We start from the raw sequence: 25,372 nt of genomic DNA, 5'->3' as shown, positions 1-25,372 counted from the left end.
GGCAAAACAGCCAGATCACAACCTGAACTGGAAAACCCACATCGAATTAACTATTCTTTGATGTCTCCGTATGTGTTCTCTAAATCTATCCCTTCTAACTCTATTCTTTGCATTTCAATTCAGTACTCTTCATTAGTACTTTCACCTTCTCACCCAATCTTCAACACTCTTCTGTAGCACTGTATTTCAAAAGCTTCTATTCTCATCCTGTCTATACCTTCACATAAAGCTAAGCTCCCACCCTCTGTAAAATTTGCCTATTGCTTTTACCATCTCATTTCCTAATATAATTCCGTCAGCATCAGCTGCCCCAATTTTGCTACACTGCATTACCCTTATTTTACTTTTTTCTGATGTTTACCTTTAACTTCTTTTCAAGACACTGTCTATCCCCTTAAAGTGATGTGCCAAATCCTTTTCCCTCTCTGAAAGAATTACAATGCTGTTGACAAACTTTATTTTTTTTATTTATTTTCCCTGGACTTTAATTCATTCACCAAATTTCTTCTTAATTTCCTTTGTGGCTTAGTTCTTGTCCTCCTGCACTTAAATCCATACTCCCCAAGCCACAATACGATATGGTCATGTTATAGTATGACAGAAGATACTTCCTGTAATGTTATTATTTCCTTCCTTCCCTGTTCCATTCTTGACTCTTGCATGGGAAGAACGATCATGCGTAATCCTCCATATATACTCCAAGTTATCTCATTTTCTCATCATGGTCATTTTCTAACTCATATGTGAGAGGAAGTAATATGCTGACAGGAACTTCACGGAGTTTACACTAAGAATTTCACCAATAAACCTCTTTGTGATGCATGGAGCCTCTCTCATAGTGTCTGCCACTGGAGTTTATTGAGCCCTCTCCATAATGCTCACACATCGTTACTAAATAATCGAACGACTACATGTGTCACTTGTCACCAGCTCCTCTCTGTCTCTTCTACTAATCCTATCTGATGATAGGTCTCAACTGATGAACAATACTCAAGAATTGGGTAGAGAAGTATTTGTAAGCCACTCCTTTTACAGATGAATTAAAAGCTTAGAATCATGAGAAGACTCCTTAATATTCTTTCCACGTTTCAGCGCTTTTCCTGTAACTACTTTTATGTGGTCATCCCACTACAGATCATTCTGGACAGTTACCACTACGCATTCTGTGGTTGTTAACATTTCCAGTGATTGTCAGTAGTGTAATCTAACAGTAATGGAGCTCTTTCATTTGTTTTGCACAATATATTATATTTATTCACATTTGGGGCCAACTGCCAGTCCCTGTACCATTTCATCGGTTTTCCTGCATTTTTCAATAATTGTTTTGGCACTCCAACTTTTCTAGAGGCAACAGCACCATCCACAGAAACTCTCTCAGAGCATTAGATGTTATCTATTAGCTTAGTAAAACCAGCAGCCCTATAATATTTCCTTGGAGCACCCCGGAAATTAAATCAATCTATTTTGTCCATTAAGAACAAAGTTTAGGGTTCTATCTGCACAGAAGTCATTAATCAAGTCATAAATCTGGTCTGCCACTATGTGAGCTCCAATTTTATTCATTAAACAGCTCTGAAAAACTGCAATGAGCACCTTCCCCAAGTCAAGGAACACAGCATCAACCTTGGCTGCACTTTCTATAGTGCTGTGGGGATCTCTAAGATGAACAGAGCAAGCTGAATTTTACAAGATATCTGTTCACAGAATCCATATATGGTTTTACAGGACATATTTTTGTACACCAAAAAGGTGCATAAAACATCTTTCATAATTCTACAACAGGTTGTTAATAATATGCCTGTAATTATGTGCATTTGTCCAGAGACCTTTCTTGAAAAAAAGGAATGACCTACATTTTTTCCCCCAACTGTTGGCACCCTTTGTTGCTCCAATGATCTACCATAAACTGCTGCTAGAAGGCTCGGAACTACTTCATATCTGTACAAGCTGCATAATATTGGTGTGCTCAAATATTTATCTTTCATTATTGCACGAGGATATTCTAAGGGAGGGAGGAATATCTACATGCGCTGTAAATGTTTTACAAGTTTCTTACATTTTCACACTTTCTCTTTCAAAAGACTTTCCTCCTATAGTGCACCTTTGTCCAACTTTTTTTCCATTAATGGATATCTTCCCAACCTCCATTATTCAGTCTGGCATAAAATTCTTGCACTAAGACTTCTTAGATGTTATCTCTACTTTGAAAGGTAAGGCCTTTTAATAACTGTTTTAAGTTGGGGAGGAAGAAAATGTTTTATTGATGGGATACAACAGCTGTGCAATGTTTTGCCAGGTAAAGGTTGTCAGAAGTGATTTGTGAACTAATGTGGTGTCCTGGTGCAACAAAGAAAATCATTTTTTCCACTCTTCAGGTCTCTTTCTATTGATAGCTCCTCATATATGTACTATATATACTATTTGCTGCCTCCCCCCACTCCCCCAATCGTATGGCCATTAGGTATGAACTAACAATGCACTATGCCTTGCAAATCAATCGCATCTATACCCAGGCTGCTGAAATATATGAGTCATGTTCACGTGTTTAATATACTGAAATTGTGAGGTTCCACCGCACATGCCCACAGCTGATTGCTTCCAAGTTTGTTTGGAAAATGTAGGCTATACTCACTGAGTAAATATGTCGGCACAAAATAATATATATGAAAGTATAACAAAGAACATGTTTTTGACAACGGAGAAAACAACTACAGACAAAAAGCATTTGATTATATATGAAAACATGAAATAAATAACAACCAAAGTTAATGACAGTGTCTATGAGAAATCATTCCAAATTGTAACTGTAATAGCTGCATATAAAATATACAATAATGTAAACCTAAGTATAACAAAGAACACACTATATCGACAAACACGGAACAAAATAAAGAAATAGGAGCTTACTCTGTTGCAGAGTGAAAGAATTAATTCTGTAAACATGCTTCGGACAATACACAAAAAACGTGAAATCCAAGAAATAGTTTACAAAATAAATAAGCAAAATCTGTAACTTTACACTCACCAATTTATGATAACAATGGCGCAATTCCAACCAATTCCCTATCATCACTATCATCTGATTTGGCACCAAAACTACCATTGTCACTGTCACTGTCACTGTCTTCATCTTCATCATCATCATCATCATCATCAAGAGAAATCATTATTCCTTCATTCTCTAATAAGCTTAACAATGTGATCTACCTTGCTTGCTCCATGAGGTGGTATCTACAGCAGCAAGATCTTTACACAACAGCCTTTCCACTTCTGTTATGGTAAAAGACTTGCTATTATTTCTAATGTAAGTCTTAAGATAGCTCCAAACCAATTCAGTTGTGCTGAAATGGCAGTAGACTGATTACCATACGACACTGTTGTTTTGCAATTTCATCTACAACACATGTAGGTGTAATACTCTTATTTTATTTCAAAAGTGAATTTAACAGCTGCTCTGATATACTCATGTGCGCAGCAATGTCTCTTGCCACTGCACCACAATTTCCTTGCAGTCACTAGTTGTACAAGTTTTGTTTCATATCACTGAATGATAAGGTGCATTATCCATTACAGTCACACCAGAGCAACAAATTTTTAAAACACCGCAGAAATCTTGGATAGTCTGTATACCAATAGCAGTCGCTGGTTTTTATCGATCGGAAAACTAAAAGTGCTTCTTGCACAAACCCAGTTGAAGAACCTCCACAGGCCACAATTAATCTGGCTCCTCTCCCTTTGGCTGATGACCGCTATTTGGTGTATCATCTGTGTGCCCAGCATTTATTAACTTCTTACCTAGTGTTGACCCAGGTTTCATCTAACCATGCAACTGAACCCCCCATGAACCATAGATCTTTCCGTTGGTGGGGAGGCTTGTGTGCTTCAGCGATACAGATGGCCATACTATAGGTGCAACCACAACGGAGGGGTGTCTGTTGAGAGGCCAAACAAAAGTGTGGTTCCTGAAGAGGAGCAGCAGCCTTTTCAGTAGTTGCAGGGGCAACAGTCTGGATGATTGACTGATCTAGCCTTGTAACACTAACCAAAACGGCCTAACTGTGCTGGTATTGCGAACGGTTGAAAGTAAGGGGAAACTACAGCCATAATTTTTCCTGAGGGCATGCAGCTTTACTGTATGGTTAAATGATGATGGCGTCCTATTGGGTAAAATATTCCAGAGGTAAAATAGTCCCCCATTCGGATCTCCGGGCGGGGACTACTCAAGAGGACGCTGCTATCAGGAGAAAGAAAACTGGCATTCTACGCATCGGAGCATGGAATGTCAAATCCCTTAATCGGGCAGGTAGGTTAGAAAATTTAAAAAGGGAAATGGATAGGTTAAAGTTAGATATAGTGGGAATCAGCGAAGTTCGGTGGCAGGAGGAACAAGACTTTTGGTCAGGTGAATACAGGGTTATAAATACAAAATCAAATGCAGGAGTAGGTTTAATAATGAATAAAAAAATAGGAGTGTGGGAAAGCTACTACAAACAGCATAGTGAACGCTTTATTGTGACCAAGATAGACACGAAGCCCACACCTACTACAGTAGTACAAGTTTATATGCCAACTAGCTCTGCAGATGATGAAGAAATACAAGAAATGTATGATAAGATAAAAGAAATTATTCAGATATTGAAGGGAGACGAAAATTTAATAGTCATGGGTGATAGTAGGAAAAGGAAGAGAAGGAAACGTAGTAGGTGAATATGGATTGGGGGTAAGAAATGAAAGAGGAAGCCGCCTGGTAGAATGTTGCACAGAGCATAACTTTATCACAGTTAACACTTGGTTCAATAATCATAAAAGAAGGTTGTATACATGGAAGAAGCCTGGAGATACTGACAGGTTTCAGATAGATTATATAATGGTAAGACAGAGATTTAGGAACCAGGTTTTAAATTGTAAGACATTTCCAGGGGCAGATGTGGACTCTGACCACAATCTATTGGTTATGAACTGTAGATTAAAACTGAAGAAACTGCAAAAAGGTGGTAATTTAAGGAGTTGGGACCTGGATAAACTGACTAAACCAGAGGTTGTACAGAGTTTCAGGCAGAGCATAAGGGAACAATTGACAAGAATGGGGGAAAGAAATACAGTAGAAGAAGAATGGGTAGCTTTGAGGGACGAAGTAGTGAAGGCAGTAGAGGATCAAGTAGGTAAAAAGACAAGGGCTAGTAGAAATCCTTGTGTGACAGAAGAAATATTGAATTTAACTGATGAAAGGAGAAAATATAAAAGTGCAGTAAATGAAGCAGGCAAAAAGGAATACAAACGTCTCAAAAATGAGATCGACAGGAAGTGCAAAATGGCTAAGCAGGCATGGCTAGAGGACAAATGTAAGGATATAGAGGCTTATCTCACTAGGGGTAAGATAGATACTGCCTACAGGATAATTAAAGAGACCTTTGGAGAAAAGAGAACCACTTGTATGAATATCAAGAGCTCAGATGGAAACCCAGTTCTAAGCAAAGAAGGTTGAAGGAGTATATAGAGGGACTATACAAGGGCGATGTACTTGAGGGCAATGTTATAGAAAGGGAAGAGGATGTAGATGAAGATGAAATGGGAGATACGATATTGCATGAAGAGTTTGACAGAGCACTGAAAGACCTAAGTCGAAACAAGGCCCCAGGAGTAGACAACATTCCATTAGAGCTACTGACAGCCTTGGGAGAGCCAGTCCTGACAAAACTCTACCATCTGGTGAGCAAAATGTATGAGACAGGCAAAATACCCTAAGACTTTAAGAAGAATATAATAATCCCAATCCCAAAGAAAGCAGGTGTTGATAGATGTGAAAATTACTGAACTATCAGTTTAATGAGTCATGGCTGCAAAATACTAACGCGAATTCTTTACAGACCAATGGAAAAACTGGTAGAAGCCGACCTCGGGGAAGATCAGTTTGGATTCCGTAGAAATATTGGAACACGTGAGGCAATACTGACCTTACGACTTATCTTAGAAGCTAGATTAAGAAAAGGCAAACCTACGTTTCTAGCATTTGTAGACTTAGAGAAAGCTTTTGACAATGTTGATTGGAATACTCTCTTTCAAATTCTGAAGGTGGCAGGGGTAAAATACAGGGAGCGAAAGGCTACTTACAATTTGTACAGAAACCAGATGGCAGTGATAAGAGTCAAGGGACGTGAAAGGGAAGCAGTGGTTGGGAAGGGAGTGAGACAGGGTTGTAGCCTATCCCCGACGTTATTCAATCTGTATATTGAGCAAGCAATAAAGGAAACAAAAGAAAAATTTGGAGTAGGTATTAAAATCCGTGGAGAAGAAATAAAAACATTAAGGTTCGCTGATCACATTGTAATTCTGTCAGAGACAGCAAAGGACTTGGAAGAGCAGTTGAACGGAATGGACAGTGTCTTGAAAGGAGGATATAAGATGAACATCAACAAAAGCAAAACAAGGATAATGGAATGTAGTCGAATTAAGTCGGGTGATGCTGAGGGAATTAGATTAGGGAATGAGACACTTAAAGTAGTAAAGGAGTTTCGCTATTTGGGGAGTAAAATAACTGATGATGGTCGAAGTAGAGAGGATATAAAATGTAGACTGGCAATGGCAAGGAAAGCATTTCTGAAGAAGAGAAATTTGTTAACATCAAGTATAGATTTAAGTGTCAGGAAGTCGTTTCTGAAAGTATTTATATGGAGTGTAGCCATGTATGCAAGTGAAACATGGACGATAAATAGTTTGGACAAGAAGTGAATAGAAGCTTTCGAAATATGGTGCTACAGAAGAATGCTGAAGATTAGATGGGTAGATCACATAACTAATGAGGAGGTATTGAATAGGATTGGGGAGAAGAGGAGTTATGTGGCACAACTTAACTAGAAGAAGGGATCTGTTGGTAGGACATGTTCTGAGGCATCAAGGGCTCACAAATTTAGTATTGGAGGGCAGTGTGGAGAGTAAAAATCGTAGAGAGAGACCAAGAGATGAATACAATAAGCAGATTCAGAAGGATGTAGGTTGCAGTACGTACTGGGAGATGAAGAAGCTTGCACAGGATACAGCAGCACGGAGAGCTGCATCAAACCAGTCTCAGGACTGAAGACCACAACAACAACATGCTATTGAATGGATATCCTTCTGCATAATTTTATTTAAGATGATTCTACAAACCTTAACAGCATGAGCTATTTCAAACAACGGTTCTTATGCATCTAACTTTTTAATTTATGTTTTCTTGCCTAAGAAAAGTCCAGATTCTTTCAAAGAAATTAACAACTTCGCTGTTGTGGGGTATTCTTTCCTTCTATAATATCCATAAATATGCCGACTAACTTCATTGGTTTGGAATGAGTCAAGATCCGTAAATGGGTGAGGTTGCTTGTTTTTCTCTCTAGGAGGGCTTTGTTTCACACGGTTTACTTCAGTATCTCTTAAGTCCTGAAGTATCACTCTCTTCCTTAATACAATTCTTTTGCTGAGTCCTAGGGTTTTCAAGGTATGCTCTAAAGCTTTATCAGCAGGAATTGATGGTTGCCCATGAACAGAAAGAAATTCTTTTTCTTGCACTAAAACTGGCACGATCTTTATAGCAATTCTAAAACCTGGCTATTTAATGGCACTCCACAATACATAGGGCTGTCACTTTGTAAATGTATGTCTTTTGGTGACATTTTTTTAATAACTACGCTGGTGTCCAAAATTAATGCATTGAAAGAAAATTTTGCACAGTTGCATTTATTTTTCCACAAACCAGTATAAGCACGTGACAGTAAAGTAGAAACAATGTAAAGAATACATAATGTTATCAACTGCAACATGCATAATGGTAAGCAAAAATGTTCATTTTTTTTTTCAACTTACGGATTTGCACACACATTCTGACAACTGGTTAATGTGCTCAGGATGGGGTGTGACCAGCTCTGGCACCAATAAAGATCTGACAACGACGAGACATGCTGTGAATGATGGCATCAATCCCAGGTTGAGGCAATAATGCCAATTCTTCCTGCAGAGCTGTTCCCAAGTCTTGGAGAGTGCTTGGTGGATGCTGATGTGTTGAACCCGTCTCCCTAGTGCATCACAGACGTGATCTATGGGATTCAAATTGGCAGAGTGAGCAGGCCATGCCATGCATGCAGTGTCTTATGTTTTCAAAAAAAACATCAAGCACCCATGCTCTATTAGGTCAAGCATTATCGTCCATCAATACAAAGTCTGGGCCAACAGCACCTCACAATAACCACGCATGAGATTCCAAGATCTCCTCACGGTACATGACAGCAGTTAAATCATGCTGATTCACCCATACAATTTCATGAAGAGTTGATCCAGCAGCCAACATAATCCCTGCCCACACCATAAGGGATCCGTCTCGATATCGGTCTCTTTCTACAATGTTTGGGTCCTGAAATAGTGTGACACGTGCCCTACAGATGCTAATTCGATGAGAATCACTCTCAAGACTAAATCGGGACTCATCTGTGAAAAGAACATTGGCCCAACGTTCGACCATCCAGATGGCTTGTTGACGGCTCCACTCCAGACATTCCCTTCTGTGAAGACATGCCAGAGGTAAAGAGACAGCAAATCTCCAACACTAAAGGCCATTCTGCTGAAGCCTTCTGTACACTGTTTGCCTCGATACAACATGTCGAGGGGATCCTTCGGGGTCAGTGTTGCAGTGCAGTACTAAGGCGGTATGTCATGCCCTTACAGTCAAATAATGGTTCACTCTGTGATTTCGCACAATGTCAGCCCTTTCCTGATCTGGGGATACAGTTTCGGTCTCTATAAACTATCACCTCATCCGAGAAGCAACAGACGATTCACATTAGGCTATCGGTCCACATCAGTCTATGACTCTCTTGCTTCCATTCTTCCTATGACCCTCCACAGCAGAGTGTCTGGGGAGCCTTCCCTGTGCCATACTGCACGTCTGGACTGTGTACACAGCGATTGCCCATGTGGGACTAACATGCAAACATTACCCCGCATGATAGGTGCCCTGATGTCATTGCTGGCATCGTTGTTCATTGATAGAAATGCCATATTCCGTGTAGAACACAATCATAATGACATCTGTTGACAGTTCGTATGATTATATTGTGAATTAGACACAGACGGGGAAATAGCAGTTTGCTTTAATTTTGAACACCAGTGTAAATACTGTGTCAAAGCAGAGACACAACACAATTAACAGCAAGCGGTAGAACATCAACACACGACGTTTATGTACACGGAAGCCAGTAACATAGTACTATTGATGTAGGACCTGCCTTATATTGCTGTGCTGTACTTGGTTCAGCAGATGAAGCACCTCAAGTTCCTCATTTGTGTATTAGTCATACCGCCAACTTTAAGGCATTTGTCAAGTGGCTTGAAGTGACATGTTTCAGTGGTCCGAATATAAGTGACAATATTTTTTCTTAGAAGTTTTCATCATTAATTTCACTTTAAGACATCATCTTATTCACACTGACCTAATTCCCTTTATTTTTCCATATCAGCAAGACAGAGACAAAGTTTACAATGGTGCTGTTTGTTTAGTTAGTTTGTTACAACTGCCTGGCCCCATCCCGTGTTGATGCCTTCTTAGTTGACAACCTGTCAGTTCATGAACTGTGCAAATCATCGCATGACCACTCTCCATATGTTCATCAGTTGTCACCATGAAAGGTCATAAGAGGCATAGATCACTGTCAAATATTATTCTCTCTTTAAACAATAACATAGAAGGAAAGTTGCTACTCACCATATAGCGGAGACGCTGAGTTGCGATAGGCACAACAAAAAGATTCACACAATTAAAGCTTTTGGCCATTAAGGCCTTTGTCAGCAGTAGACACACACACACACACACACACACACACACACACACACACACACACAAGCGCAACTTGCACACACATCTGCAGTCTCAGGGAGCTGAAACTACACTGCGAGCAGCAGCACCAGCGCATGATGGGACTGGCGACTGGGTGGGGGTAAGGAGGAGGCTGTGGCGGGGAGGGGGAGGGATAGTACGGTGGAAGTGGCGGCAGTGGAGTGTTGCAGTTTAGACGGAGGGCACGAGAGAAGGTGCAGAGGGTGGAGGGAGTAAGTAGCAGAAAGGAGAGAAATAAAAAGAAATTAAAAAACTGGGTGTGGCGGTGAAATGACGGCTGTGTAGTGCTGGAATGGGAACAGGGAGGAGGCTGCATGAGTGAGGACAGTGACTAACAAAGGTTGAGGCCAGGAGGGTTATGGGAACGTAGGATGTATTGCAGGGAAAGTTCCTACCTGCGCAATTCAGAAAAGCTTGTGTTGGTGGGAAGGGTGCATATGGCACAGGCTGTGAAGCAGTCATTGAGATGAGGGATATCATGTTTGGCAGCGTGTTCAGCAACAGGGTGGTCCACTTTGTTTTTTGGCTGCAGTTTGTCAGTGGCTGTTCATGCGGACAGATGGCTTATTGGTTTTCACTTAAAACTTCCGGGCTGATAGGTCATGGCCGAAGTATAAAACTCGACCCTGACATTTCGTGTCCAACTGCGGGAGACATCCTCGGAGGTACAGCAGCGAACTGCGAAGAGAACTCAAGGAAGTGCCGATTATATAGGCAGTACAGAAAGCGCCACTGTCGATCACGTGACGTCGGCTATGAGAGTGTCTCTGGTAATGCCAACATTCTCGATTGAATGTAATCGATTGTCACGCATATGGTGCAACGCTGACATCCAAATTTTATCCAGTTTAACACCTTCGTCTTTCATGCTAAAATTATTATGGTGTTTATCAACCTCGATCGCCTCTCTATACATGCATGCATAATAATGCGAGGTTTTTGATATGACGCTCGTCTCGCTCTACTTTATTTCATTACCACCTTCCTGGTAAACATGTTCTGCTACAGCCATCTGTCCACATGAATGGCCACCGACAAACTGTGGCCAAAAAACAAGTGGACCACCCTGTTGCTGAACACGCTGCCAAACATGATATCCCTCATCTCAATGACTGCTTCTCAACCTGTGCCATATGGATCCTTCCCACCAGCTTTTCTGAATTGCGCAGGTGGGAACTTTCCCTGCAATACATCTTACGTTCCCATAACCCTCCCGGCCTCAAACTTCGTTAGTCATTGTCCTCACCTATCCAGCCTCCTCCCTGTTCCCATTCCAGCACTACACAGCCCTTATTTCACCGCTGTACCCAATTTTTTTTAATTTCTTTTTATTTCTCTCCTTTCCGCTAATTACCCCCCCCCCCCCTCCACACCTTCTCTCCTGCCCTCTATCTAAACTGCAACACTTCACTGTCCGCCACTCCCACCACACTATCCCTCCCCCTCCCCCGCCACAGCCTCCTCCTTAACCCCACCCAGTTGCCACTCCCATCATGCACTGGTGCTGCTGTTCTCAGTGTGGTTTCAGCTCTCTGAGACTGCAGATGTGTGTGCAAGTTGTATTTACGCGTGTGTGTGTGTGTGTGTGTGTGTGTGTGTGTGTGTGTGTGTGTCTACTGCTGACAAAGGCCATATGGCCAAAAGCTTTAATTGTGTGAATCTTTTTGCTGTGCCTATCGCGACTCAGCATCTCCGCTATATGGTGAGTAGCAACTTTCCTTCTCTCATATTGTTACATTGCATCCTGGATTTTCCATTGTTTGATTTTTGCCTGACAGCTTTTCTTCGATCCTAACCCTGTGCTGTTTTCCTTTGTAACTACATTCTTTTGTATCCGCTATACTCAATGTCCATCTTTCTTCCTTTTCTTTCCTGTATTTCTCTTGTCACCTACAAACAGCACTGCACGCTCTACTTATGAGCCACACTGTATCAACCGTCTTGGCCGCGAGCAACAGACGGCCTCAAGACCACGCTAAGGTCCCACATTACTCTCACCGATATAATGAAGCCTATACCTTCAAACTGATCACGCTCCCGTATTTTTGGGTGTTATCTCCTGCACTTTTCCGGTGCCACATGATCTTACATCTCCAACTATGAACCTCTCCCCACCCCCATACTTTCCCCGTTCTATGCCCGTTCGCACCCACTAAATCCACCTCATCCAGTCACATCCGCCGTCCCCCTTACGCTTATCCGCCCTCAAACGCTTATCTACCCGCAAATCTGCTACCCACAGTAATATACATATATTTATTATTGATTAGTTATTCTCTACTTTGACCCTTGTGACTTCTTGCCGATTTTAGTGAGTTTTCGCCTTCTACTATCGTCGTCTTCCTCAGATTTCATCTTCCCCCCCCCTCCCCCCCCCCCCTGCCCTGTGTATCCATTTACTCTTTTTCGTACTTTTCACACTTATTTGGGTGTATTTGTGCGTAATTTTTCGGGCGTAATTCTATTTTCTTAAGTAATTTTTCGCATTTTTTGCACCACCATGGATCCCTGCTCCTTCCACCTGTGTCAATACAGAGAAGTTTCCTTATCCCTAGCCAGATCCCAGTCCCACATACTGTTCCTGCATTGTTGCTTGGCTCATGAAATCCCCCCTAATGGCCTTACCATCAAATTACCCATCTCTGGTTGCCACCCCTCCTTCAACAAAGACCTCCACATGTTCAGATTCCGCCAATCCTTAGCCCTCACCAACATAGTCCTGCAAAACCATATCAACCAAGCCCAATCCTTGCAGTACCTTCTCTCCATCCGCAAAATTCTCCTGCTACGTAATCTCAAATTCCTGGAACCCATAACTCACACTGAAACTCTTGCCCTGCAGGAACTTGAGCAACATGCACAACGCCACCTCAAAAAGCTCTCCATCCTACTCACTTCCTACTCCCGCCTCGAAGTACCAGTGTCCACCACTTCTACAACAACCTCCAAACCTCCCACATGCCCCCTCATAGCTGACAAACCCTGTCTCGACGACCTACTACACTTGCCCCACACTCCAAAACTCCCTCCCACCACCACACAGAACCCAGAACCTAAACAGACCCGCAACACAGTTATGAACGTTTCCTACAGAAGCCTTAGTCCCACAGAAATATCAGTCCTTTCCAAAGGCCTCACCTTTTGTCCCACTCACAAATCCAACCATGCAGGACTAGTTAAAGACTTCTCTCCTTCTCCCAGTCCCTACAGTGGAAACACTTTTTTGCCATCAACCCAACCAATCAGACTTAACAAAAGACCAATATTGAACCTTGCCTAACTCAGTTCACTCCTCCATCCAACCGTGACCCACAACCACTGCCTCCAAACCACCCCCTGTTAACTTTCCAGAATTTCTTAATCTCGAACCTTGCCTCAACATCATTCCCCAAATCCCTCAACATACAAAATAACCTTAAATCTGCAGAAAGAACTGCAGTCCACCATCTAAAAACAGAACCCGACCTTATAATTCTACCTGCTGACAAAGGCTCCACCACCATTGTTTAGAGCCACAAGGATTACGTGGCAGAAGGACTCCATCAGCTGTCAGATACTTCCACCTACAAACCATGCCACAGTGATCCTACTCCAGCAATCCAGCAGGATCTCCAGTCACTACTCAAATCCTTAGGCCCATCCCAGAACCCCTCCCCAGAGTCCATCTCTCTGCTTACCCCTTCCACTCCCCGCACTCCCACCTTCTACATGCTTCCTAAAGTCCACAAACCCAACCAACCAGGACGCCCCATTGTGGCCAGTTACTGTGCCCCCCACTGAGAGAATCTCTATCTCTTCACTCATAGACCAACACCTTCAACCTATTACCCGGAACCTATCCTCCTATATAAAAGATACCAACCATTTCCTCGGCCGAGTCTCCACAGTTTCTGTCCCTTTACAACACGGTGCCCTGCTCGTCACTATTGATGCCACCTCCCTGTACACTAACATTCCTAATGCTCATGGCCTTACTGCTATCAAACACTACCTTTCCAGACCCCCTATGGATTCCAAACCAACAACCTCCTTACTAGTCTCCATGACCAACTGTATCCTCACCCACGATTACTTCTCCTTTGATGGCATTAACTACAAACAGGATCCACAGTATAGCTATGGGCACCTGCATGGCACAATCCTATGCTAACCTATGCATTGGCTATCTAGAGGAACCCTCCTTAAAAACCCAGAATCCTAAACCCCTCACCTGGTTCAGATTCATTGATGACATCTTTGATATCGGGATTGAAGGCGAGCACACCTTATTCACGTTCCTCCAGAAACTCAACTACTTCTCCCCCATTTGCTTCACCTGGTCCCATTCAACCCAACAAGCCACCTTCCTAGATGTTGACCTTCACCTCAGAGATGGCTACATCAGTACCTCCGTTCCTATCAAACCTACTAACCACCAGCAATACCTCCAATTCGACAGCTCCCACCCATTCCATACCAAGAAGTCCCTTCCGTACAGCCTAGCCCCCCGTGGTCGTCGCATCTGCAGTGACAACAGTCCCTCTCAAAATATACCGGGGGTCTCACTGAAGCCTTCACTGACCGTAATTATCCTCCCATCCTTGTACAAAAATAAATCTCCCGTGCCTTATCTTCCCAGTCTCCCACCACCTCCCAAAGTCCCACAGTCCGGCCACAAAGGAGCATTCCCCTCGTAACTCAGTAACATCCGGGACTGGAGCAACTGAATTACATTCTCTGCCAGGGTTTCCATTACCTCTCGTCATGCCCTGAAAAGAGAAATGTCCTGCCCACTATCCTTCCCACCCCTCCTACCGTGGTATTCCACCATCCACCGAATCTACACAATATACTCCTCCATCCTTACACAACCCCTGCTCCCAATCCCTTACCTCATGGCTCATACCCCTGCAATTGACTTAGATGCAAGACCTGTCCCATACATCCTCCTACCACCACCTACTCTAGTCCAGTCACTAATATCACCTATCCCATCAAAGGCAGGGTTACCTGTGAAACCAGTCATGTGATTTACAAGCTCAGCTGCAACCACTGTGCTGCATTCTATGTAGGCATGACAACCAACAAGCTGTCTGTCCGCATGAACGGCCACCGACAAACTGTAGCCAAAAAACAAGTGGACCACCCTGTTGCTGAACACACTGCCAAACATGATATCCCCGTCTCAATGCAGGGTGTATACGTGGACAAGGAAAAAAAATTCCCGGATTTCCCGGTTAAAACTACACTTTCTCCCGGGTGACAGTATATTTTCCCTTATCAATTATTTGAATGGTTATGGCTTTATACACAGGTGCACAATTTCCCAGCACTTTATAAAACGAAACTCAGGGAAAAAGACACGTTTTGGAAATATCTTTGATGTGCAGCAACATGTATGCTGCGTATTTTCGTATAACGAAAGTATTCATTGGAATTCCACCAAACACCGCATGTTACTTTCCGAATCATTGAAATCGAGATTTCGCGCTTTTGTAAGCCGGTCATAGCTCATGTCACGTGGTCTCGCCAGCCAATGACAATGGATATTCAGAGCATAGGACACGTGATGTAGTCAGCCAACAGCAACATCACTGTTACATAACACGAACACACAAACAGGGAAAGTTAATAGTTTAAATTAATATACATCGTGTTGTTACAAGAAAAGCAAAGCTTTCACATATAATATTGGTCTCAAACTGCAAGAGAAGCTAAGCTTTCGCATATACTTTTGATCTTTTTTGCGCGTTACACTTTAAGATATATCACACAAATGTGCCAGTAAAATTTTTAATAATGACATAAATGTCTGATCTTTAGGGTTCGAAATTCTTCTAAACGGCTCGTCATCAAAGAGTTGATTTTTATATGAGAGTCAAACGTTCTGTGAGTTAATAAATTCATGGTACATTCTTGCACATAGCTCAACTTACGTAAAAGGATACTTACTTTGAAAGTAATGCTTTCCAAACCACCATTCGCAATATTTTCCTGCGACCTGTTAGAAATAGGTTCGTTTCAGCAGTTGTCAGAGAGCGCAGATAACAGGCGACACCGCGCTTGGGTAGCTATCATGACGTAGGAAGCCCGTATGTACGTACATGTAAAACATTGAAAGATCATAAATTATGTCACAAAAGAAAGAAGACTTCCGAGGATACTGCAAGAGCATCGGAATTTCGTGAACCATATTAAATTGTGCACATTTAAAGTGCATACTTAAAGGGCTCATTCGTATGTCCAGATTCCCAATGAAGTAGACCTCAACCTGATACTAAGCTTTTCAGTGTGGTTTTCGGGATGTAACTTTTCTTGGAGCACGAGTACTGTGTTATATCATGTTTGGTTCTTTATTATGGCATAATGTTATACGTGCTAGAAAATGAAAACGTGCACTTGAAATGCAGCGAACAGTTGAAACTAGCCAGTACTGTGGAATTAAACATTTCGTTTCACATACATTGACTGCCTCTGCGGGAAAGGTTAATGTAAGTCAAATTTCTTTAGCGAACAGACAAAAATAACTTCATTGTTCTGCAAGGCGATTAATGCTTGACTGTCAGAAAGGTGGAAATAAAATAAAATCTGAAACTAATGACATATTTCAGGCTTCCATAATTATGTGAATGTGTTTTAATTCACTTGATAGCTCCCGCCCAGCCACAGATATTCCTTTTGTTTTCATTTTATGTGAGAGTAAACGAAGGGGAAACAGCAAAATCACTAAACGTAAACACGGGTCACGTGGAGACTACCCACTAAAGTTCAGATTGCTCTGTGCATCAGCCCCGGATCTACATTTGCGAACCGGGTCAATACTAAAAAAATCAAATTTTAAAATACGTTCATCTTGTAGCGCACATCTTTCTGAGAAGTCTGAAACATAAAACAAATGTATTCGAGGAAATATAAGATATATTATTTGGTCTTAAGTATGCCAAAGTGCAGTGCCACGCCTCTTCATAAAGCATTTTTCTACCGCACGTCCAGACTATATTCAGGAGAGTGGAAATTGAAATGTCCTGTGGTGCCTCTCCTGCTCCCAGTCGGCCGGTTTGACAGCCTGCCCCTCTTTAAAAAAAATCTCGCAATTAATAGCGGATGGGATTATTTGTAATCGAGAGAACAAGAACTCTGCACAAAATCTGAAATCTTCATTGCCTATTAGTTAATAACTTGCTGTTTTGTGTGACATAAAATTAAATATAGGATATATAAAACCAATACTGACAAGAGATAAGCAAGAAATTACACATTTCTTCAAACCTCATCTCCTAGCATTTTTTCCTCTCTAATCTTGCTACAGCTTTACATGGCGTGCTTTCCTTTCTGCGAAAGAATCTATTACCTCATCAAAGTTCGTCAAACGTTTGCTAAATGAAACATCGAAATGTCATTATCTAATACTGAAAAAGCTGTTAATACAAATAATACCCAAGACTGGTACGGTTTCTCGATCTGATTACGTCTATTTTGTCACTACCTGCTAAATAAAACAAAATAGGCCTTTCTAATATGGCTGCAATTTTGTAACACACCAAATAAACGAGACTGTTTTGGCACAAATAGCCTTTTTATAACACGACAGGATATAATCCAACAAGTACCAATATCAAATGCCTATTAGGCCTACTACAAGCAAAAAGCTTTATGTTAGGAAATAGTCTCACATTTCACTCATATGCACCAGCTTCTCAAGCATGAGATCAAAAAGTAGTATTACGAAATTTTTATATAAATTTGGAATCGTCTTATTCTTCCATAATTTGTGTGATGTCCCCGTTTCTTCTCCTTCCTCGTTCTAACAAACAATCTTGTCATCACCAATTCTGTAGCTATTGCCGCCACTGTCAAAATTTGTTCGCCAATTAACTTCACTAACCCTGCCAGAATCACAGGTTTAGTTATCCTATCCTGCGATTATTTTCCGGTTAGGTGTTATTACGTGTTCGAACAACACGTTTTCCACGTTACTTCCAGAATAGAACTTACGCGGTTGCTAGCCGGGGACTGTACTACTGGTCCTTACTGGTGTAGCGATCTGACCAAAAATTTTCTGTCAAAATTTCGTTTTCTTGGATACACCTAGAAGATAATACATAATCTTTCTCACCTGTTATTCCTGTCAGTCGTTTATTTCCATCCTAGTAGTCTGAATCTATGGATTTCGCTAGTAATTATTACATTCGCAAACCCAATCAACCACATAATCAGACAGCGACTGGCATTCATCCGTTCGGCTTTACTCCCTCAGCTCGTATAGCCCCGTCCCCTTTTGTCTGCAGAAAGTTTATTTCTAGATGCAACGAGGATTCCCCTGACAGTGACATCACGTACACTGTGCACGCATTCAAAAATCAACTTATGGTTCATTCAGAAATCAACTTAAAATGTGTTCGAAAATGTTCAAAAATCAACAGCGAAGCGTTTCAAAATCATATGAATAATCGATAGGCAATCGTGCGCTAGATGCTTTGGGAAACAAGTTTTTTTCCTCAAGAATATGAAGTTGGTGCCCCCTTTTCCCGGTAGCATCTAACTGCTTGCTGCAACTGCTTGCACAGCCAACAGCCACATTCCTGTAGCCAGAAGTGGGAGAATCTACTACTCAAACGTGACTCAACTGTGCATGCGCATGAGCCCACGCGTAACTGCTAAACCAAATCGAATGTAAACAGTTGCGACTTCATGCTCATTGGAGGCAATTTGTTGTTATGAAGCAGTGCATAGTCTTCCTAAAGCCTTTTATACATTTTCAATTGGCGGACGCATGCATGAGCACTGTGTGTCGTCGCTGTATATGGCGCATTTCCTTTGCAATTTAAGTTATTTTCCTTTTTTCTCTCGTTTATGTTTTACTGTTGAAGTATTATTCTGCAGTAGCAGGATACAGTAATATCCTTTGTTAGAGTATCGGTTCTTACCAGTCAAAATTACAAAAATGTAACTGAAAACTAAAACAATGAAAAATTCCCGGAATTCTAAAAATATCCCGGGTTTTTTCCGGTTTTCTCCCGGATGAAAAAATTCCCGGGTTTTTCCTGGATCTCCCGGTTGTCTCAGGTCATATACACCCTGCAATGACTGCTTCACAACCTGTGCCACATGGATCCTTCCCACCAACACCAGCTTTTCTGAATTGCGCAGGTGAGAACTTTCCCTGCAATACATCCTATGTTCCCGTAACCCTCCTGGCCTCAACCTTTGTTAGTCACTGTCCTCACCCATCCAGCCTCCTCCCTGTTCCCATTCCAGCACTACACAGCTGTCATTTCACCGCCACACCCAGTCTTTTAATTTCTTTTTATTTCTCTCCTTTCCGCTACTTACCCCCTCCCCCCTCCGCACCTTCTCTCCTGCCCTCCGCCTGAACTGCAACACTTCACTGTCCACCACTCCCACCATACTATCCCTCCCCCTCCCTGCCACAGCCTCTCCTCCTTACCCCCCATCCAGTCGCCACTCCCATCATGCGCTGGTGCTGGCCGTTCGCAGTGTGGTTTCAGCTCTCTGAGACTGCAGATGTGTGTGCAAATTGCGTTTACATGAGTGTGTGTGTGTGTGTGAGTTGTGTGTGTGTGTGTGTGTGTGTGTACTGCTGACAAAGGCCTTTATGGCCGAAAGCTTTAATTGTGTGAATCTTTTTTGTTGTGCCTATCCTGACTCAGCATCTTCGCTATATGGTGAGTAGCAACTTTCCTTCTCTGGTATTGTTACATTCCATCCTGGATTTTCCATTGTTTGACTTCTCTCTTTAAAACCTTTCATAGTGTTGTGTATGGATCATGCTCTTTCAACACAATGCAAAATTTCTGTATACTCTTCGAGCATGCAGTAAACAGCAGCCTGTAATCAAAGCTTACTACCAGAAGCACCTATCATCAGTGGCAAGCTCAATATGTCCAAAAGCTTGGTCCATCTTTAGTAACACTCGCATGTGGACCCAAATTACACTGTTGTGCATCTTAATTTCCTGAATGAGAAGGTATTTATCTACTATTATAGAAAGGTAGATATGGTCCAACTCTCTCAACACAAGTTTAATGTACTCTACAAACAGGGATACTGCCAATAAAGACAGACTGAAAAAGAAAATGTCTTACTGAAACAGAGCTTCAAACTATAGAAGTCTATGACAGTAATGCCCCACAATCATTTACTGTCACCTTCCTTCACATATCTGCATGCCAATCTAGAAAAATTGATATTGTGTCATTGTCACTAGCATTGTTTTCTCTGCTGCTGTTATTCCCAGTCAACTGTTGCCTGAAAAATGGGTCAGATGATTTGAAACCATATTCAAACTTGTTAAAAGCCTGTCTCTCTTCCTCCTGTTACGTGTGCATGTACTGAAATCTGTCCCACAATATTTCAGTATAATCAAGCAATTAAAAAATAATTTATATGACAAAGCTTGTACTGTACATACATATGCTCAAGTTAGCTTGCAAGAATAAAATCATTACAAACCGTCCAGTTCTCTTCATTTGGTGAACCAAGAACCTGGAAAATACGTGTCAGCTGATCAAGGTCAGAGTCGCCAGGCAGGAAGGGCACCCTCAGTAACAGTTCTGCAAAGATGCAGCCCACGGCCCACATGTCCACACCAGTGCCATACATGCGTGCACCAAACAGCAGCTCTGGACACCTGAAATAAATTGCAACTGAAATAAATTAACATACTATAGTTACTATGATGAAGAAAAAATGTCTACCACTTTTATTTACTTACAACAGCCATAATCAGTTCTGCACAGTATTTTCAGCGGTGTTTCCCTACAACACTCGAGCATCACACCATACTAAAGATATAACTCACTGCTTTACTAACAGTCTTCATATCAGTGTTTTATTAGCATTAATTAATAGCAATGGAAGTAAGTTCACAAAACAGAGTCAAAAATCATACATTTTTTAATCTGTGCTTTGCAGGCTTCATAATGCCTTTACAAAAGGAAGTAGCAGCTAGTCAAATTTTGATCGAGGCAGTGAAAACAATACAAGTGATGTTTCAGGAAGTGCTGCGCATAACAGTACAAGGACTATGTCACCTTCACTTCACCCCCCCCCCCCCCCCCCCCCAACCCCAAAGGTCCAATCGATTGTGAAATGGAAACCAAAGCAAAAATATAAAATATTTCATTTGTAACATTTAGCTACACCTTCTAGACACTTCTCCACATTGTAACTGCTTTGACTTAATATGTCTGTAATAGTGTGGTACCAACTTTCTAATACCCTCGTCATAAAAGGCAGCCACATGTACTTTCAGCCAATTCTCCCAGCTGGTATCCAGCTCACTGTCTGTGCCAAAATGCTGTTCCCGCAGCTGGCATTTCATGTGAGCAAAGAGATGAAAACCAGAGAGAATCAACTATGGGCTGTATGGTCAAATGCTTCCCATCAAAAATGCTATAGGAGTATCTTTGTTTCAGCTGCAGCGTGTGGCCGAGCATTGTCATGAAGATGGAAAATGCCTGATGACCACATTCCTCTTCGCTTGTTCTGAATTGCCTTTTGTAGATGTTGAAGAGTCATGCTGTATAAAGTGCTGGTGATGGTCACGTCACACTATATGAATTCCATCAACAAAACTTGATTGCAGAACACAGTAGCCATACACTTTCTGACAGAGAATATTCACTCACATTTCTTTGATTTACTTCAGGAATGAGAACACATCCACTTTTTTGGAATGCTCTCGTTTCTTCATTTCAGAAATTTACTGATGTCTTGTCCCCAGTGATAATTTTATTCAAAAAATCTTCTTCATGGTAGCACCCCAGAAACATTGCAGTGGTGTCCATTAGCTGTGTTTTGTGATGGTCAGACAGCGTCTTAGGAACCCATCCCACATAGGGTTTGCGGTACTGAAGTCTGTCACACACAATGGTATACAGACCATGAAATAGAAATTGTGGACTCATGATTTTCTTAAATCTCCTGATCCATTTGCCTTACGCAAACCAACATCATCCTTTATAGACTCCTAAACAGCCCTAATCTTAGTTTGTGCTTGAAAAACATGCTTCACACCGTGTTTCCACAACAAATCTTGTTGGAAATGCTACCTGTGTAAGGCAAAATGGTCACAGACTTAGGTGCCACCTCATTACTTTCATCACTCACCCAATTTGCAGTTGCTCTACAGCGCTGTGTGTGCTTGATCTGTCTTTCATTCTAACCATTCTGGCGAAACATGGCTTCAAGGGAGGATAACTTTGCTAACAAACTTTCAGAATCTGCGATGGCTTGGTCTCTATGAACCTAGGTAGAGAGAGTCCCTTTCACACTGAGCCAGATGGTGATAACCATCAGCTTGAAGATACAAATCAGTGAGAGTTGGCCTCATTATATACAGCATGTCCCATTGTACCATCAACCTTTCTCCTGACAAAACACATCAATGAAGGGAAGGCAGCCATCCTTTTATACCTCTATCATGAATTGAATATTCAAGTGGACGGAATTTATACATTCTAAAAAGCTGCTTACAACTTCACTTTGACGAAGCCAAACAATGAAAGCAGGTATCAATGCTGCCAACCCAGGCATGTTTCCTCAAAATCTTCCATAAAAAGATTGGCAACTCCATGTGTCTTTTCAAAGAACTGGTAATCAAATAAAAAGTACTGAAATAGGTTTGTTAATTCAACACCAAACCTAACCTAAATTAACTGTAACAAATCAGGCAGAGGAGGATGAATGAAGAGAGAGATCACATCAAAACTTACTAAAATATTAGAGTCATTTAGATGCAATCCCTCTAATTGACTTAAGATATCTGATGAGTTATTTACGTGATCCACACACCGACCGAGAGGAGCCCTTTCTTAGTGGATCTGCAGAAGGATGAACAATCTAAGAGAGGGTGTAAGAAAGGGGGGAGAGCACAAAAAGAATTATAACTGTTGCTAGTCTCTTGCAACAATGAATTTTTCTTCAGAAGGTTGTTAGCTTTCCACTAATCACTTTTTGTGTGCTGTGTCACCACTGAGTCCGCAATACACAGGATTAAATACTATGTGCTTCATCTTTTGAACATAATTCTGCTTTTCCAACATAACTATAGCATTGCCTCTGTCGACTAGAAAAATAAGAATATCAGGCTCCACCCTGCGTGAATGCAAAGCAGCCCCTTCAGCTGGTATAATATCACTCTTGGGTGAATGTGATGTCACATGACAAAGCTGTGGGTGGCATTTGCTACCTTTAATCGCCAACCCAATGTACGTTAAAGCCCTTTTACAAGTTGTATTATGTGTTAGTTATGTGACCATGCAAACTTTATTTTTCTCTTTTCATGTAATAGCCTCTGAAGACAGGCCACAGTGTCAAATAGCTGGCCTCAAGCTGTAAAGTACTGAAGCAGAGCAACATTCACATAGTGTCGCTGTCTTTTCCATGCAACTTTCACTGTAATTCATAGCTACGTTAACAGAAATGGATTGAGCTGAGTAAATACACAAAATACACCAAATTTTTATGGGGGAGATGGAAAGTGAAAATCATTCAAAAACTATATTTAATTTTGAAGTGAAAATCTCCATTTACACATCAGTCGAATTTTCTTGTGTTACAAAATATGATCACTAATAACTATGAGACTAATAATGTGTAAACAACGGTTGAGCCACAATGGTTAGAGCACATCTGTATGTGCTTGTCATGCATTATTTGTTTTTGCCGGTGATTGACAACAGTCCAATGTAGGTGCATGCAATGTGATTGTTATAAATTAGCACTGGCTAAACTTATAAATGTGTGGTAGTGTTTAGCTAGGACAGTGATTTGGGTGTCATTGTGAAGAGCTTGTGGAGGACTACTGGAATCAAAGTGAGCCAATAAAAATATTTGCCAGAATATAGGTGAAAATTGGTATTAAACTGAAACTTAAAAAATAATGAAAGATGTCACTCATACAACTTGTAAATATACTCAGGATCATGGGAAATGCAAGTCGGAGGAAAGCTCGTGTCAAAAGAAATCCAAAAAGTCCAGTGCCAAGCAAGTGTGAGAGCTGTGGCAGAGTGGTGGTGGTGGTGGTGGTGGGGGGGGGGGGGGGGGGGGGGGGGGGGGGGCACCCGGCACAAAGTGATTACATTGTTGGCCAGTGACAGTCCAGCCCAAACTTGGAATTTATCTATTCTGTAACCATTATACTACGCTATGCAGCCACTGTATTAAAGACATTGATAATAAAAATACATATTACTACAAGATTTTATCACGATGTTTTCATGAAAAATCCACAGAATGGATCCAAACTGCGCACAAATTTTTATTATAAGCAGGAATCAAGAAAGTAATTTATGGGATGTATGACAAAAGGTTGGTGAGTTATTTAGTCATATGAAGACAGCTTTAAGAGAGAAGAATTTGATTTAATATTTTTGAACCATATACATAAGTTCTGGGGTGATTTAAAGAATGCCACTGATGACAAATAGCAGGTGATTCAAAAGAAAGAACAGATTTCAGTTGTTTATTACAGACAAAAGATAAAAATACAATGTGCATGTGACTACAGAGAAGAAGGTTCGAAGGTTTAACACAGCTGGGCTGCTGTCTGTCTGTAGCAACATGGCTACTACACCACAACAAGAGAAATCATAATGTGTGTTGGAATTTGCGTGAAGTCAATCTATTGCTTCAGTGCTACATGCTTTCCACTTCAATTCAGCAAAAGGCCACCTCTGCACAAGCAGATTTATGACTGGCATATACAATTCTTGGAAGCTGGTGGCATACTCAAAGGGAGGATAACTGGTTGGTCAGACACCCCTGACAAAAATGCTGAGCGTATCCAAGATGCAGTCACGTGGAGGCCTTGAAAGTCCCCAAGACGGGCAGGCCAGAAACTTCAACTTCCTCAAACAGTGTGACAAGTTCTGAAACAACGCCTGCATACAAAGCCTTAAAAGTTGCACTTATTGCAGCAACCGCATCCTGGTGACCATAACAGAAGGTATGAATTTTGCATTTCAGTTCTCCAGGATATGGCAGAGGACACCTTTTTTGAACACATCATATGTTTTTACAAACTGATGTTTCATGTATCAGGTAAAGTAATGTACATAATCTAAGAATTTGAGGGTCAAAAATCCTGACGTCGTCGTTGAAAGTGAAAGAGACTCACCAAAACTGAACATGTCGTGGGCCATTTCTGTTCACAAAGTTTATGGACCCTTCTTTTTTGTGGAGGATACTGTGACAGGAATGCAATACCTGGACAAGCTACAGAATTCATTGTTTCTTCAACTTTATGAAGGTTCCAATGATTTCATTTTTGTGCATGACGGCACCCCACTTCACTTTCACACTAAACTGTGGTGTTATCTTAACAACATCCCGTAAGGTTTGAGCAAAAGAGGTGGTCAACAACATCTTGTTCATTGCTTTTGGCAGCTATTCTATAAGGGCTGAAAAATCGAGCTGTTGAAGCTGTCGATTCAATAATTAGGGACCTGTTGATATGTGCGTAGGATGAAATTGTCTATCATATCGCGTTTTCTCGAGTAATGCAGGATG

The 25,372-nt window shown here is 41.4% G+C and overlaps 1 protein-coding gene across 2 annotated transcripts in view; it reads right to left on the bottom strand.

The window, feature by feature from the left end:
- LOC124805230 (cyclin-dependent kinase 7) overlaps window positions 1-25,372 on the bottom strand; it is an 84,238-nt gene that overhangs the window by 11,836 nt on the left and 47,030 nt on the right. For both annotated transcript variants that reach the window (XM_047265732.1, XM_047265733.1), the window contains exon 6: window positions 20,312-20,489. In XM_047265732.1, coding sequence (XP_047121688.1) covers window positions 20,312-20,489 — 178 coding nt within the window. The remainder of the gene's footprint in view (window positions 1-20,311; window positions 20,490-25,372) is intronic.

The sequence above is a fragment of the Schistocerca piceifrons genome, chromosome 7 (assembly GCF_021461385.2).
Source record: "Schistocerca piceifrons isolate TAMUIC-IGC-003096 chromosome 7, iqSchPice1.1, whole genome shotgun sequence".
In the NCBI taxonomy this organism is placed as follows: domain Eukaryota; kingdom Metazoa; phylum Arthropoda; class Insecta; order Orthoptera; family Acrididae; genus Schistocerca; species Schistocerca piceifrons.
The sequence above is the reverse complement of the archived record's forward strand: the minus strand, read 5'-3'. Positions and strand labels throughout refer to the sequence as shown.